This window comes from Toxorhynchites rutilus, chromosome 2, assembly GCF_029784135.1.
Source record: "Toxorhynchites rutilus septentrionalis strain SRP chromosome 2, ASM2978413v1, whole genome shotgun sequence".
Classification (NCBI taxonomy): Eukaryota; Metazoa; Arthropoda; class Insecta; order Diptera; family Culicidae; genus Toxorhynchites; species Toxorhynchites rutilus.
Window position 1 is genome coordinate 255386538 of NC_073745.1, and position 13462 is coordinate 255399999.

General features: G+C 40.4%; 1 protein-coding gene across 1 annotated transcript; it reads left to right on the plus strand.

Annotated features, from left to right (window-relative positions):
• Positions 1-9070: 9070 nt before the first annotated feature.
• Positions 9071-9856, plus strand: LOC129764926 (arylalkylamine N-acetyltransferase-like 2). Its single transcript, XM_055764576.1, has one exon. It carries the CDS (start codon positions 9106-9108, stop codon positions 9766-9768), a length of 663 nt encoding a protein of 220 aa, XP_055620551.1. The 5' UTR covers positions 9071-9105; the 3' UTR covers positions 9769-9856.
• Positions 9857-13462: the final 3606 nt, after the last annotated feature.

A 13462-nucleotide genomic window follows, 5' to 3' on the forward strand; every position in this document is an offset into this window, starting at 1 on the left:
TTCGTCGGCATTGAAATATACAGTGTAACTCTTTGACTCTGTTTTATGAATCTATTCCTGATTGTCCGGAAATGACATAAATGAAATGGATGAAAATAATGGAGGAACGGAAAATGAGCCTTATCTTGTTTTGATTTGCGGTTTAATAATACTGGCTCTTAATGACCAGCAATAATAGATTACCTCTACGATATGGGTATTGATTCAAAGGGCTTCAAAAGCAGAGGAATGGCCTGAATGCAGGCTTTTCGAAATTCATTCGTGCTGTTTTCGTTCATTATAGGGAAACCGCGGGTAAGACGGACAGTGGTGGTATAATGGACAGGTGGTTGATTTGTATAGTTCCATTATGAATTTCAAATTTCTGTTGATGGGAACCTCTTCTACATGCTATTCTAGAATATTTAAACCATCCTATGACAATGAATACTGATCATAAATGAAATAGGGAAACAAAAACCGAAAATCAAACATAGTTCCGCGTGTGGATGTAATTTTTGCGGCTTCGATATTAAGCATTTTGAGTGGTTTAATTGCAGAATTGAATTCGCTGATGGTTATATTTCGGTTTGTGAGTTAACAAAGAAGCGATATTAGGTATGTACGAAAAAGTGCATGATGGAAAGTGAAGGGAAGAATATTCAACTCATTTTTATATAGCTTTCTCTTTTTGTTCTATTTCAGTTACTGGACGCACAAACACTGAGAGAGAGCGAAATTATTCCTCTCGCGAGCGATAAACTTCTACGCTTCGTATATTATTGACCTGTCCATATTCCCCCCACTACATGTCCATTATACCCGCATCGATAAAAATGTTCTACTTTTCGGCTTGTTTTAATTTCAGTAAAAAATCTGGAAAAACAAACTTTTATAAAAAAAATTTGGCCAATTATTTCGAAAACCAGTAAGAAACTGCTTCTCAGTTTTGGAAAACATGAGTCTCCAAAGATACAATTGAAGTTTTCCTTAACATGTCCGTCTTACCCCCATCTTCCCTACTAGGCAAAGTTTGTCCGAGATTCAGTTGCGCGACTAGCGCGATGCACTCCGCTTCAGTGCTGGATAAGGACACACACGTCTGCTTCCTGCTCCCCCAGCCAACTAATCCGCCAACGAGTGTTCGACTTTCTGTTGTCGACTTCACCGGCCCAGTTCGCGTCTACGAAGAACTGCAGTTACAGGTTGCTACCGCAATCCAAATGCAGCTCGTGGTCCGCCGTACCTTTGAGGTAACGAAGCACCCGCTGGGCCTCGTTCCAATCCGCCATGGTTGGTTTTGTAACCCGCCGCCCGAGAATGGATGCGGAGATCGCTATGTCTGGGCGCGTATTGCAGAAATGTACAACAAAGCACCAATAAGACTCTGGTACTGTTATCCATCTGCCAACGAGTCACTGTCCTCCACCTTTTGTTACACGAATCCTGTCACCATCGGAACCCGGGAGATTTTGCAGTACCCCGTGTTGAACCACGCCAGAATCTTCGCCACGTATGACTTCTGGTTCAAGACGTCAGGTCACCCAGCTCCGTTATCTTGAAACTTTTCTTCAAAGCTCCGACCAGTAACCGAGGGCCCTTCTCCGTCTTGCACACAACCACGATATCGTCCACATAAATCAGGTTAAACGTAAACTCACCGTCCGAATTCCGCAAGTAGAGACACGGATCAGCTGCTGATGAGTAGAACCCCATTTCCTTCAGTACCGCATCGATTCGCTGGTTCCACACCCGCGCCGCTTGCTTCAGTCCGTAGAGACTTCGCTCCAAAGAGCACACCGTATCAGGATCACCGTTCGAGTGCCCCGAAAGCTGCTTCCAGAAAATCTACTCCTGCAGGGTGCCATACAGGTACGCTGTCTTTATATCGATGTGTTTGACCAAGAGCCGCCGCTTGCTCGCTACTGTCAGTACAGTACAGAACGTGATCTGCTTCACCACCGTTGCGAAAACCTGATCGTAATCAGTTCCGTACTTTTGGGAGAATCCCTGTGCGATCAACCTGGCCTTGTATCGCACGATCTCTCCGGACTCGTTCCCCTTGCACTGTTACATTCCCCTTGTTCAATGTTACATTTTTGATTTAGACCGTATTGGCTTTTTTTTTATATCTGTATTATAGTGATTTTCAACTCATTTGGCTGGTTCGTCACTTTTACTTCCATTTTTGGAAGAATGTCGGGAGTGAGAATTGAACTCGTGACCTTTAGCGTGAGAGGCATGGATGTTACCACTACGCCAGATCGCCTCCCACCGTATTGGTTTGGAAATATTAGGCGATTTGCTTAGGGGGTCCAAATCCCCCCCCCCTTTTACCCTACATGCAGTATCGAAAATATTCATGTTCACGACATTCAAATACAGTAGAACCTCGATTATACGCGAGCGGCTGATTCGCGGTGCGGATAATCCGCGAAAGTGAGTTCTCTAGTAAATCTATAAACCTTCCCGGAATTTGTCAGTGAGTAGTAAAGTCTTGCTTTTTTGTTTTGGTCATGGCTTTCACATTATCTGATCATTGATGTACACGACCTTACAGATTGATAGTTCAATAATTTCTGTATTGATGGAACATAGTTTTCATGCTAAAATATATATATTTTCGGGTTTGTACCTCATTTTTAGGTTTATATTGCATTATCCGCGATTTTTGTTATACGCGATGGCCTAGCCTGACTATTTCGCGGATAATCGGGGTTTTACTGTACGTCGAATTTCATCAATTACCTTGTATTGATAACCTACTGTTCAAGCGAGAATCGATAAATATGAAACAACACTATTAATGAACACGAGTGGGATGAACATCAACATCAACATGCCATGATGTTCATTTTTCATTTGAATCTTCATTTCCGTCATGATATTTGAAACGTTGAAATTGAAGATCACTGTGTGTTAGTGAAAATTAAAGCATAAAATTCAACGTCAACCAAATGAAAGTGAAATCGATCAAAGTTAAGGGATGGCCATTCATTACAAAAAAATCTTGTTTTTCGTCGGCATTGAAATATACAGTGTAACTCTTTGACTCTGTTTTATGAATCTATTCCTGATTGTCCGGAAATGACATAAATGAAATGGATGAAAATAATGGAGGAACGGAAAATGAGCCTTATCTTGTTTTGATTTGCGGTTTAATAATACTGGCTCTTAATGACCAGCAATAATAGATTACCTCTACGATATGGGTATTGATTCAAAGGGCTTCAAAAGCAGAGGAATGGCCTGAATGCAGGCTTTTCGAAATTCATTCGTGCTGTTTTCGTTCATTATAGGGAAACCGCGGGTAAGACGGACAGTGGTGGTATAATGGACAGGTGGTTGATTTGTATAGTTCCATTATGAATTTCAAATTTCTGTTGATGGGAACCTCTTCTACATGCTATTCTAGAATATTTAAACCATCCTATGACAATGAATACTGATCATAAATGAAATAGGGAAACAAAAACCGAAAATCAAACATGGTTCCGCGTGTGGATGTAATTTTTGCGGCTTCGATATTAAGCATTTTGAGTGGTTTAATTGCAGAATTGAATTCGCTGATGGTTATATTTCGGTTTGTGAGTTAACAAAGAAGCGATATTAGGTATGTACGAAAAAGTGCATGATGGAAAGTGAAGGGAAGAATATTCAACTCATTTTTATATAGCTTTCTCTTTTTGTTCTATTTCAGTTACTGGACGCACAAACACTGAGAGAGAGCGAAATTATTCCTCTCGCGAGCGATAAACTTCTACGCTTCGTATATTATTGACCTGTCCATATTCCCCCCACTACATGTCCATTATACCCGCATCGATAAAAATGTTCTACTTTTCGGCTTGTTTTAATTTCAGTAAAAAATCTGGAAAAACAAACTTTTATAAAAAAAATTTGGCCAATTATTTCGAAAACCAGTAAGAAACTGCTTCTCAGTTTTGGAAAACATGAGTCTCCAAAGATACAATTGAAGTTTTCCTTAACATGTCCGTCTTACCCCCATCTTCCCTACTAGGCAAAGTTTGTCCGAGATTCAGTTGCGCGACTAGCGCGATGCACTCCGCTTCAGTGCTGGATAAGGACACACACGTCTGCTTCCTGCTCCCCCAGCCAACTAATCCGCCAACGAGTGTTCGACTTTCTGTTGTCGACTTCACCGGCCCAGTTCGCGTCTACGAAGAACTGCAGTTACAGGTTGCTACCGCAATCCAAATGCAGCTCGTGGTCCGCCGTACCTTTGAGGTAACGAAGCACCCGCTGGGCCTCGTTCCAATCCGCCATGGTTGGTTTTGTAACCCGCCGCCCGAGAATGGATGCGGAGATCGCTATGTCTGGGCGCGTATTGCAGAAATGTACAACAAAGCACCAATAAGACTCTGGTACTGTTATCCATCTGCCAACGAGTCACTGTCCTCCACCTTTTGTTACACGAATCCTGTCACCATCGGAACCCGGGAGATTTTGCAGTACCCCGTGTTGAACCACGCCAGAATCTTCGCCACGTATGACTTCTGGTTCAAGACGTCAGGTCACCCAGCTCCGTTATCTTGAAACTTTTCTTCAAAGCTCCGACCAGTAACCGAGGGCCCTTCTCCGTCTTGCACACAACCACGATATCGTCCACATAAATCAGGTTAAACGTAAACTCACCGTCCGAATTCCGCAAGTAGAGACACGGATCAGCTGCTGATGAGTAGAACCCCATTTCCTTCAGTACCGCATCGATTCGCTGGTTCCACACCCGCGCCGCTTGCTTCAGTCCGTAGAGACTTCGCTCCAAAGAGCACACCGTATCAGGATCACCGTTCGAGTGCCCCGAAAGCTGCTTCCAGAAAATCTACTCCTGCAGGGTGCCATACAGGTACGCTGTCTTTATATCGATGTGTTTGACCAACAGCCGCCGCTTGCTCGCTACTGTCAGTACAGTACAGAACGTGATCTGCTTCACCACCGTTGCGAAAACCTGATCGTAATCAGTTCCGTACTTTTGGGAGAATCCCTGTGCGATCAACCTGGCCTTGTATCGCACGATCTCTCCGGACTCGTTCCCCTTGCACTTGAAAACCCACTTACAGCCTACCACGTTGCGCCGTTGGGGTAGCTTGGTAAGGATCCACGTTCCGTTGTCCCGGTGGGAGGCCATTTCCTCGTCCATGGTCGCTTTTCACTTTTCGCTGTACGTACTCACAATCGCTTCGTTGTGCGTTTTTGGCTCTGCGCTCGTGTTCACGACCAGGTCAATCGTGTATGTGGCGAACCGCTCCGGTGGAACTACGGAGCTGCGACCGTCGCACGTCATCACGTGCTGCTGGAACTACTGCGGCTTGTACCTCCTGTACCGGCCTTCTGTTCGTCAACTGGTCGACGTATTCAACAAACGATAGGCTTTGCTGTCCGACGCGTATCCGACGAAGGTCATCTTGATTGATTTCCCTTCGAACTTCTTTCTCTTTTGCACACAGGACTTTGCTGGTATATTCGCCACCCCTCGTTCCTCGCTTCCGGAGCCGTTGTGAGAGGGTTGAACGACTCCGGAAAGCCTCTAAGTGTTAGAGCAACTTTGAGGCACTCTTTCATTTCAAATCCGGAACTCTCCAAACGACCATACTGCTTCTCGATATCTGCCAAGTAGGTCTCCATGTTGTCCCCAATCTTGAAATTCTGGCTCGTGATCTGCCGGAGAAGGGTCACCCGATTTCCCAGTGTGGTTTTCTCGTGATGCGCCTTTAGCGCGGCCCACGTATCCTTCGCCGTCTTCTTGTCACGAATCAGTCCGAATTGGCTTTCGTCCAGCATTAGCTGAATCGTGGCCAACGTCTTCTCGTCCCCTTCCATCCAAGCTGCCGTAACTGGTGCCGGAGGAGTACCTGGGTCCACATGCTTCCAGAGTTGCTCCCTCCGTAACAATGCCTTCACGAAAAACGACCATGCTTGGTAGTTCGAACGCTTCAATTTTCCGACTTCAGGAGCTTCCAGACTGGGCCCATAACCTGTCCGAGATTCAGGTGCAGAGAAAGATTCTTCCAGAGGAAATAAGATGTCTACTCGAGTTGAGTAGTTGGTAGAACTACTAATGAAAAAACTTTATTCTCTACACTGAGAGGAATAGTTAGTAAATACGACGAATTTTTTGGTACATGTTACCAATTCTCTAGTCATTTTCTACCCTACTAATCATTGGTACATATTACGAAAGAAAAATGGTAGGCACAAACGTCAAACAAACTACGATTTGTTGGTCCAACATTGGTGCAATATCAGTGAAAATTTTGCTTCTCATTTGTGAGAGATAATCATTAGGGATAATAAAAATGTTTATAATTATTTTTAATTTAAAAAATTCTATTTGATTACATTTAACTCCACATACTTAGGATACATTATAATAATAATATATCACTTATTCTATGAGCCGCGTACACGTGGAAAGTTCTCGTTCCTCTTCCTGCTGCATCGCTCTAGTTTGCATTATTTAGGGAGTGTCGGTAGCACCAGCACGTTTCATCCGCATTTTGTTCTCTCGTGTCTCTATGAAAAAAAGAAATACATATGTTAATAATATTAAATATGTATATATGTAATGAAACGTAACATTCAACAAAATGCTTACCTCCGTATCGCTTCATCTCCAAAATAGAAATGGCGATTGCAAAGTGCGCACATCACAGATGTTAGGTATGACAAAAAAACAAAGTTACTAATGGTATGAAGTAACTTTGTTTTTTTTTTGGGTAAAATCAACGAATCTCTGGCGAAACGTTCATTGCGTCTGACATCGCTTTTACGCAATTTTGGTAATATTTACAAAACATTTGTATATTTTACCAATGTTAGCTACTAAAGATTTGGTAGCTGTATTTACTAAACTATTTCTCCAGTGTAGTTTCTTATTCTACAGTGGTTGCTACGCTAAATATATAGCAACGGAAAGATGTTGCATATGCGCCTTGATGCTTCAATAAAGTTCACGCATCTCGACTCTTTTGTTATACTCATTATGGCAAATGTGATGTTGAGTTTCAACAGAAGAGAATTCATCCGACTATGGGAAAAAGTTAATTCTTCTATTCGTGAATAGATTTTGATAATTTGTGGCAATGACTACAGAAGTATCCATTGTACAAGTGTGTGGGTACTACCGATGTGCGAGCAGCATAGCCTCGCAAAACTGCAAAGGCGAGCAATGTAGGGAAAGTGGGGGCATAGTGGTCACCCTAAGAAATGTGCCTTTTTCCTGCGTTTACCTACCACTCCAATAATCTTTTTTCGAAGAATATTGTAGTTCAACCTATTGTTGTTCAAGATGGCAAACGGCTTTTATTATAAAAGTTTAAAATAATATATTTTTCATCGTTGGAAAAAAAGTGAAAAATCGAAAAAAATTCGCCTGAAAGTATAGTGGTCACCAAGTGGGGGCAAAGTTGGTGTGGCATATATTTCCAGGTTCAATAACCAGAGCGATATCTATTTTAATTAATTTGTTTACATGCGACAGCTGTACTGCAGTACAGGGTAACTCAAAAGTCATGAAACTCTTCAAACATAAGGTGACTATCAATGCGGCATCTACAGTCAATAGTTATACAGGTCGGACTCGATTATCATATCGATTATATACAATTTTAGACAAGATTAAATACAGTTTGAAATTTAATTTTTTTTTGTTTTTCAGATATAGCTTAAGGGAAGAAAAAAAAATAATATTTGAACATTATGGTGAAGGTTAATTGACTATTATAAATACAGTGGAGTAAAAGTTGTGATTTTTGTTGATTTTAATGGAAGGATCATCAGGAGTTGTTTAGAATTATTTTGCAGGGCGATTGGAGAGTTTTAATTTGGTTGATAGAAATGAATTTTTGGGATAAAATAAATAATAACACTTAAAAAACTAAAATTTTAAGTTTTTCACTTTCGAAATGTTATTTCAATCCACTAATTTAGATATGTCCCAAATATATCTTGTATTATTTTTTTCATCTTTCAAATGGAAGCAACCGAATAGTCCTACCCAGCGTACTTTTTGAATTTGAATCAGTTTAAGGCAAACAGAGCCCGTGACAAAAAAAAGAAGTTTATTGTCATTGTAGAAATTCGAACATATGCGCAGAAGGATTTTTCATCAATTATGATCTTCTATCACCACCCAAAAGGATTCGGATTTTTTATGTGAGAAAGGTATTTTCTGACATCAAAAGGATGAATCAAAAATTTTATTCTTCTTGTATATTCAAAAAAACAAAAGTGTATGTATAGTATATAAAACATTTAAAAAATATTACTCGATTATATACAGATAAAGGAATTTGGAGACTATATATAATCGAGTCCGCCCGCAAGCAAGCAAGCAGTGACCATTTTGCCCCCACTACCCCTATATATGAGTAAGAAATGGTTCAATTATATCTTGGCCGGTTCGAGCAAATGGTAAAGACTGTAGTGAACAGCGAAATGCGAATGAACGAACTATTAATTTATTGAGAGAAAAAACCACAATGGGTGTTGTGGAGTTGATCTGTTCTACGAATCCTAATAAGTAGTAGTCATCCAGACAACATGTGTAGCTCGATCCGATTTGAACTAGTAAGTACGCACAACGCACATGATCGCTAATTAATCTCGGTGCCGCCATGATGTAAACAAATGAATGATATACACCCTTAACGGAATTCAGTGAAATTCCCGTTCGTCCGATTTTTTTCGTGTTCAATCTTCACAAGAATAATGAGAAAAGTAGACTCCATGCATATCCATATTAGCGCACACTGCAACCAGAAATGGTCTGCAAATCTGTAGACATAGCAATAAAATGAACGCAGTTAACGCATTTTTCAAAAGAATGTAAACGGGTTTATCGAGCGTATGGGTTATAATTACGCGCCGACGGTAGCTCATTGGTGAGACGTTTGGCTCTAAGTTGAAGAAAAATGTTGTTGAGCCGCAGATAAACAGCAATAATCAGTGAATGGAGAAAATATGGTATTTTCTGAATGAAGTCGTGGTTAATGGTACATACAGTAAGAAAAGGTCTGTGATTGGCATCCGGTATATATAGTATAAAAGGAAACGACAGGTATGTCTATATTGTGCTTAGTTACACTCAGATTCACCCCGATCCAAATGGACAGAATTAATAGTAACAATTGTATCGAATTTGGTGTCGCAAAACCGGAGGACTACATCCCAGTGCTACAATTTGTGCGTAAGTTCTATTACGAGCATGAACCTATGAGCACATCATACATACACGACGGCTCTCCAGATGAGGATGACATTGAATTTTCAATGTCGTTTCTACTCCAAGGGATGGCAGTGATAGCAAACGATCGTCTTGAAGACCGTTTAGTGGGAGTTTCCATTGCTAATTCTATCTACCCAGGTTACACAGAAGAACTACTGTTAGCTGCCGAAAAATCAAGGACCCGAAAATGGCGTGATAGCTTGAAGCTTCTGGCACATCTGCAACAGGCAAATAACATCCTAAAACAGTTCAACGTTTGCAGCTGCTACGATATCGAAATCTTAGCCGTTCATCCAGACTATCGTGGCCGTCGGATTGGAGCGAGGCTTTTTGAAGAACAATTTGAACGCGCGAGAATTCTGGGCTATTCGCTGGCTAGTGCTGATTGTACCAGTTTTTATTCAGCGCAAACAGCATTCCAAGTTGGAATGGAATGCATAGGCAGGCTGGCTTATTCAAACTACAAAAACGAGCAAGGAGTGCAACTGTTTAAACCGGAACCGCCACACCTGGAGATACAATCGTTCGTAAAGAAGCTTTAATTTGTGGAGGCTGCTATTCTGAATAATTTTACATACAATTGTGATGAGATGTCTGAGCTGTATTTGACTAAATAAACAAAATTGCTTTTTGACGTAGAACTACGTCTTTCATTAAAGTTGCAAATCAGAAAACAGGTTACGTTTCTATGAAATAAAGTTAACGTTAATAACTATTTTTCCCGCGAATGGATTTTGGTGATTTACATACCAAACGAATCGGAAATTCCCTAAGATTTGCTATACATCACAATCCCATAGTCTGTATATGGTTTAAATTGATGAAAATTGAAAGCATTCCCATTTCCTCATGCAGTTATTCTGTCCATTTGTGTACTTTCCCGAACAGAGCTGTCAATTACGAGCAACTTATCGACGAGCAACGAAGGGGAAATCGAATCGTATACAATCGTAAGTCTCCGTGAACGAAGGAAAAGAAGAAGAATGAAGGGGAATATTTAGTTAGAGTAAAAACAGTCGATTTCGCTGAGGCAAACTCTCATTTTTCGTGAGGAAATCGACTGAACAACATCATTGCTGGGCGAACTGGACGGCGAGGGATCGAACGCCTTTCTCAATGCAATGGGGGTAGAGGAGTAATATGACGGATAATGTTTTCCAAGGGCCTTTTTGAGGGTTAGAAACGAATGAACTGAAGAAGTTAAAAGTCTCAAGCAAGTGAGGAAGGCAAACTTTCAGTATCGTTCTGTATTCAAAGCAAGGAATATCACTTGTTCTTTCTTGTTTTGCGTCATCACATGTCTTCGTTTCGGATTGAGCTGTGGACGCGACCAAATTACTCACTCGCTGATGTCTCTGGTATTGCAATCATTGCATTAAGGTTCTGAGCTACACTGAGCTGTGGGGAATCATCAAGCGAGACTATCGTCGGCTCACCAATAAAAACAATGTTCTGGAATTCTGTCAGTGACTTAGTTTCGCATGACGGTAGGAAAACTCTCTCCACAAAGGATGACAGCTAAGCTAATCTAGACTGGCAATATTAACAGAAAGGGCTTCTGTTGAGAAGAGCGCAAAACGGAGATAAGTGTGTATATTTAGTTGCTTCAAGCTATCGATATATAGATATTTGTGTGCGTACGTGCGTGCTTCATAACCCGTACGTAAAAATAGTGCATCTTCGCTACGCTGAAGGCCCATTTGTATCTGGTCCCGTGTGCACTGGCCCTATAATGATGCAAAATCGCCTAATTTTTTATGCTATTATTGACGATTGTTTGGTGTTGCATATTATGCAGTCGTAATGATAAATATAAACAAAGAGTGAAAAAAGGAGGAGGTAAATATTTACGCTAGGGTATTAGTAATGAATCGCTGCTGAGGCAAATATTCAGCCTTTTCCAAGCAGTTAACATTGTTTGTTTCCTGTCATCAATGCATTGAACTGATGCTATGGTGAAGCATGTGTTAAGGTTGTGCACCAAAATAAATATTTGGGAAATACCAAGTTATTCAATAAGTTATAATAAGTTATTAATTTATTTGGGCTCACGTGCCAGTCGCAAAACTGCTTCCAACTAGGATTGCATTTGCGCTAATCTTGATCATAATGAAACAGTGCTACTCTTTTCAAGGTTGTTGAGATTAACAGATAGAGTTTATTTCGTTTATTCAGTCACCACGAAAGTAAATGTCTTTCTGGAATTTTGTACGTGATTTGGTTTCGCTCGTCAGTAGCAAAACTTTCTCCACTAACAGCTGCGCTTAACTCGAGTATGTATTGTTCTGCGAGCACAAGAATGAATCATCAAACAATTATCGTGAAATGATTCTACAATAAAAAACATTTGAGGGCGACCAAACCGGTAGAATGGTTATTTTGAAATTTTCGTAACATTATAAAAAAATATCCGCAGTTATGAACAAACGATTTGAATTAAACCACAGCGTAGTTCTACGTCAACAATGCGGTCGTGTCTTGAACACAACCTCCTATAATTTTTTATTTCCATTTGTTTGTCATGAAAAGAAAAATATATATTGGGTGTGGAAACCATCGTGGCTTTTCGATATTTCAAATGGAACACGATGAACTATAATATATTTGTTCCAAATTATTCACTTTTTTATTGTATACAATTGCGATGGTCGGTTCGAAATCGGTTGTTTTTCGTCTAATTTAGAATTGCTCAAAATCTATATTTCCTTTTTCCCTCAAACTCGTTGTAGATTATTCTCAAACAAGTTTTATTCCTCAAACCAACCCAAAACAAGATCACTCAAATAAATATGAGAACACAAAATTAAACAGAACTAAGATCATAAATCTCTCCGAAGGAATGCAGCGGAGTGATAAGTCATAAAAATGCATAACCTGATACCCAATCGTGATCCCGCTTAGCAAAAATACTCATCAAAATCTCAACGAAAAGCTCGAGGCAGTCAATTTCTTCCGCACAGCGAAGTGCAACTGAAATGCCATAAACAGAATGTTCTCAGCTTTTCATCTCCGAGTACCCCATGTTTTCGCCAAACATTTCCGCATTCCCGCGCGCTCATGCGTCGACCCGCAGTTAAAGCGATTGCAATTACACTTAGCCTTGTGTTCTGTAGAGCAAAGCGAAGGATGCCGAAGGAAGCTATGCGTCCTCTCAAAGATCTTAAGCCTTCGTTTTCTCCATTTCACTTTGCCGATGTGTACTACTCCTTAAGACCAGCAGGATTTTTTGTGATTTATCGTGATACATATAGACTGACTCCCCCGCATCCCATCCTGCATCCTGGCATCTTCATCCATCCATCGAAAGGAAAGAAGAAGATTTACCAAACACGGGACCGACTCTGAAAGCAAAATTTAATGAAAATCTCTTTTTAGGAAGATTGCAGTTTTTCATCCGTTTTGCCCTCCCGATATGTTGTAGCTGCCGCTCTCATGTCGTCGGCGGTGCTTGACTTTGCTTGCTAATCCCATAGAAAGTATTACAATCATACTGCAACTGGAATCCCTCCCCCAAGTAAGTTATCAGACGAAAAGTGGATTTTCTGCCGGGGATAACCACCGAGATAATATCGGATATTTTCCGCTGCTCAGCGATACAACCGCTCTGCTAGGATATGTGCAGTTCGTTGAGCATCTGTAAATGAAGAAAAAAACGGCGCGCTGAAATCAGCATTACTTGCGAAGGGTTCGCTTGAGTGTATTGATTGAAATTGAAGTTTTCTCGTTCTTAGAAGAATGTTTAGGTTCCCATTGCTAATCATTACAAAAATAATTTGCGATTTTTTGTGTGTAACCTAGATAACAGAGAGTGCAATGGATCCTTATTAACTGACGGAACGTTTCTAGTTCGATTACACCAGTAAAAATAAAGGCAAAACTTAGTGTTGGTGAAGTTGATAACTATTTCATTACGTTCCGAGATGAGAAATCGTGATTTTTTGTACACTATGCTTAATTTATTTATAGGGATAAACATCTATTACAATTTTGATAAGTTATTTATATTTTTAAAAATGTCTTCTTGGGACTTAATGCAACACCCAAACATGGGCAAGAAGTGTGCCGCATGAGTGTAGAAATATACTTGAAAATGTCGGCGTTTTCCTGTTGAAAGAACTTGTGTTGCTCTCTCGGTGTGAACAAAATGTTACTACGAAAATCTTACCAATATGAAGATTCTGTCTGTAAGGAATCTAGAATCATCAATTATCTGTTATCAAATATTAAATACTATAA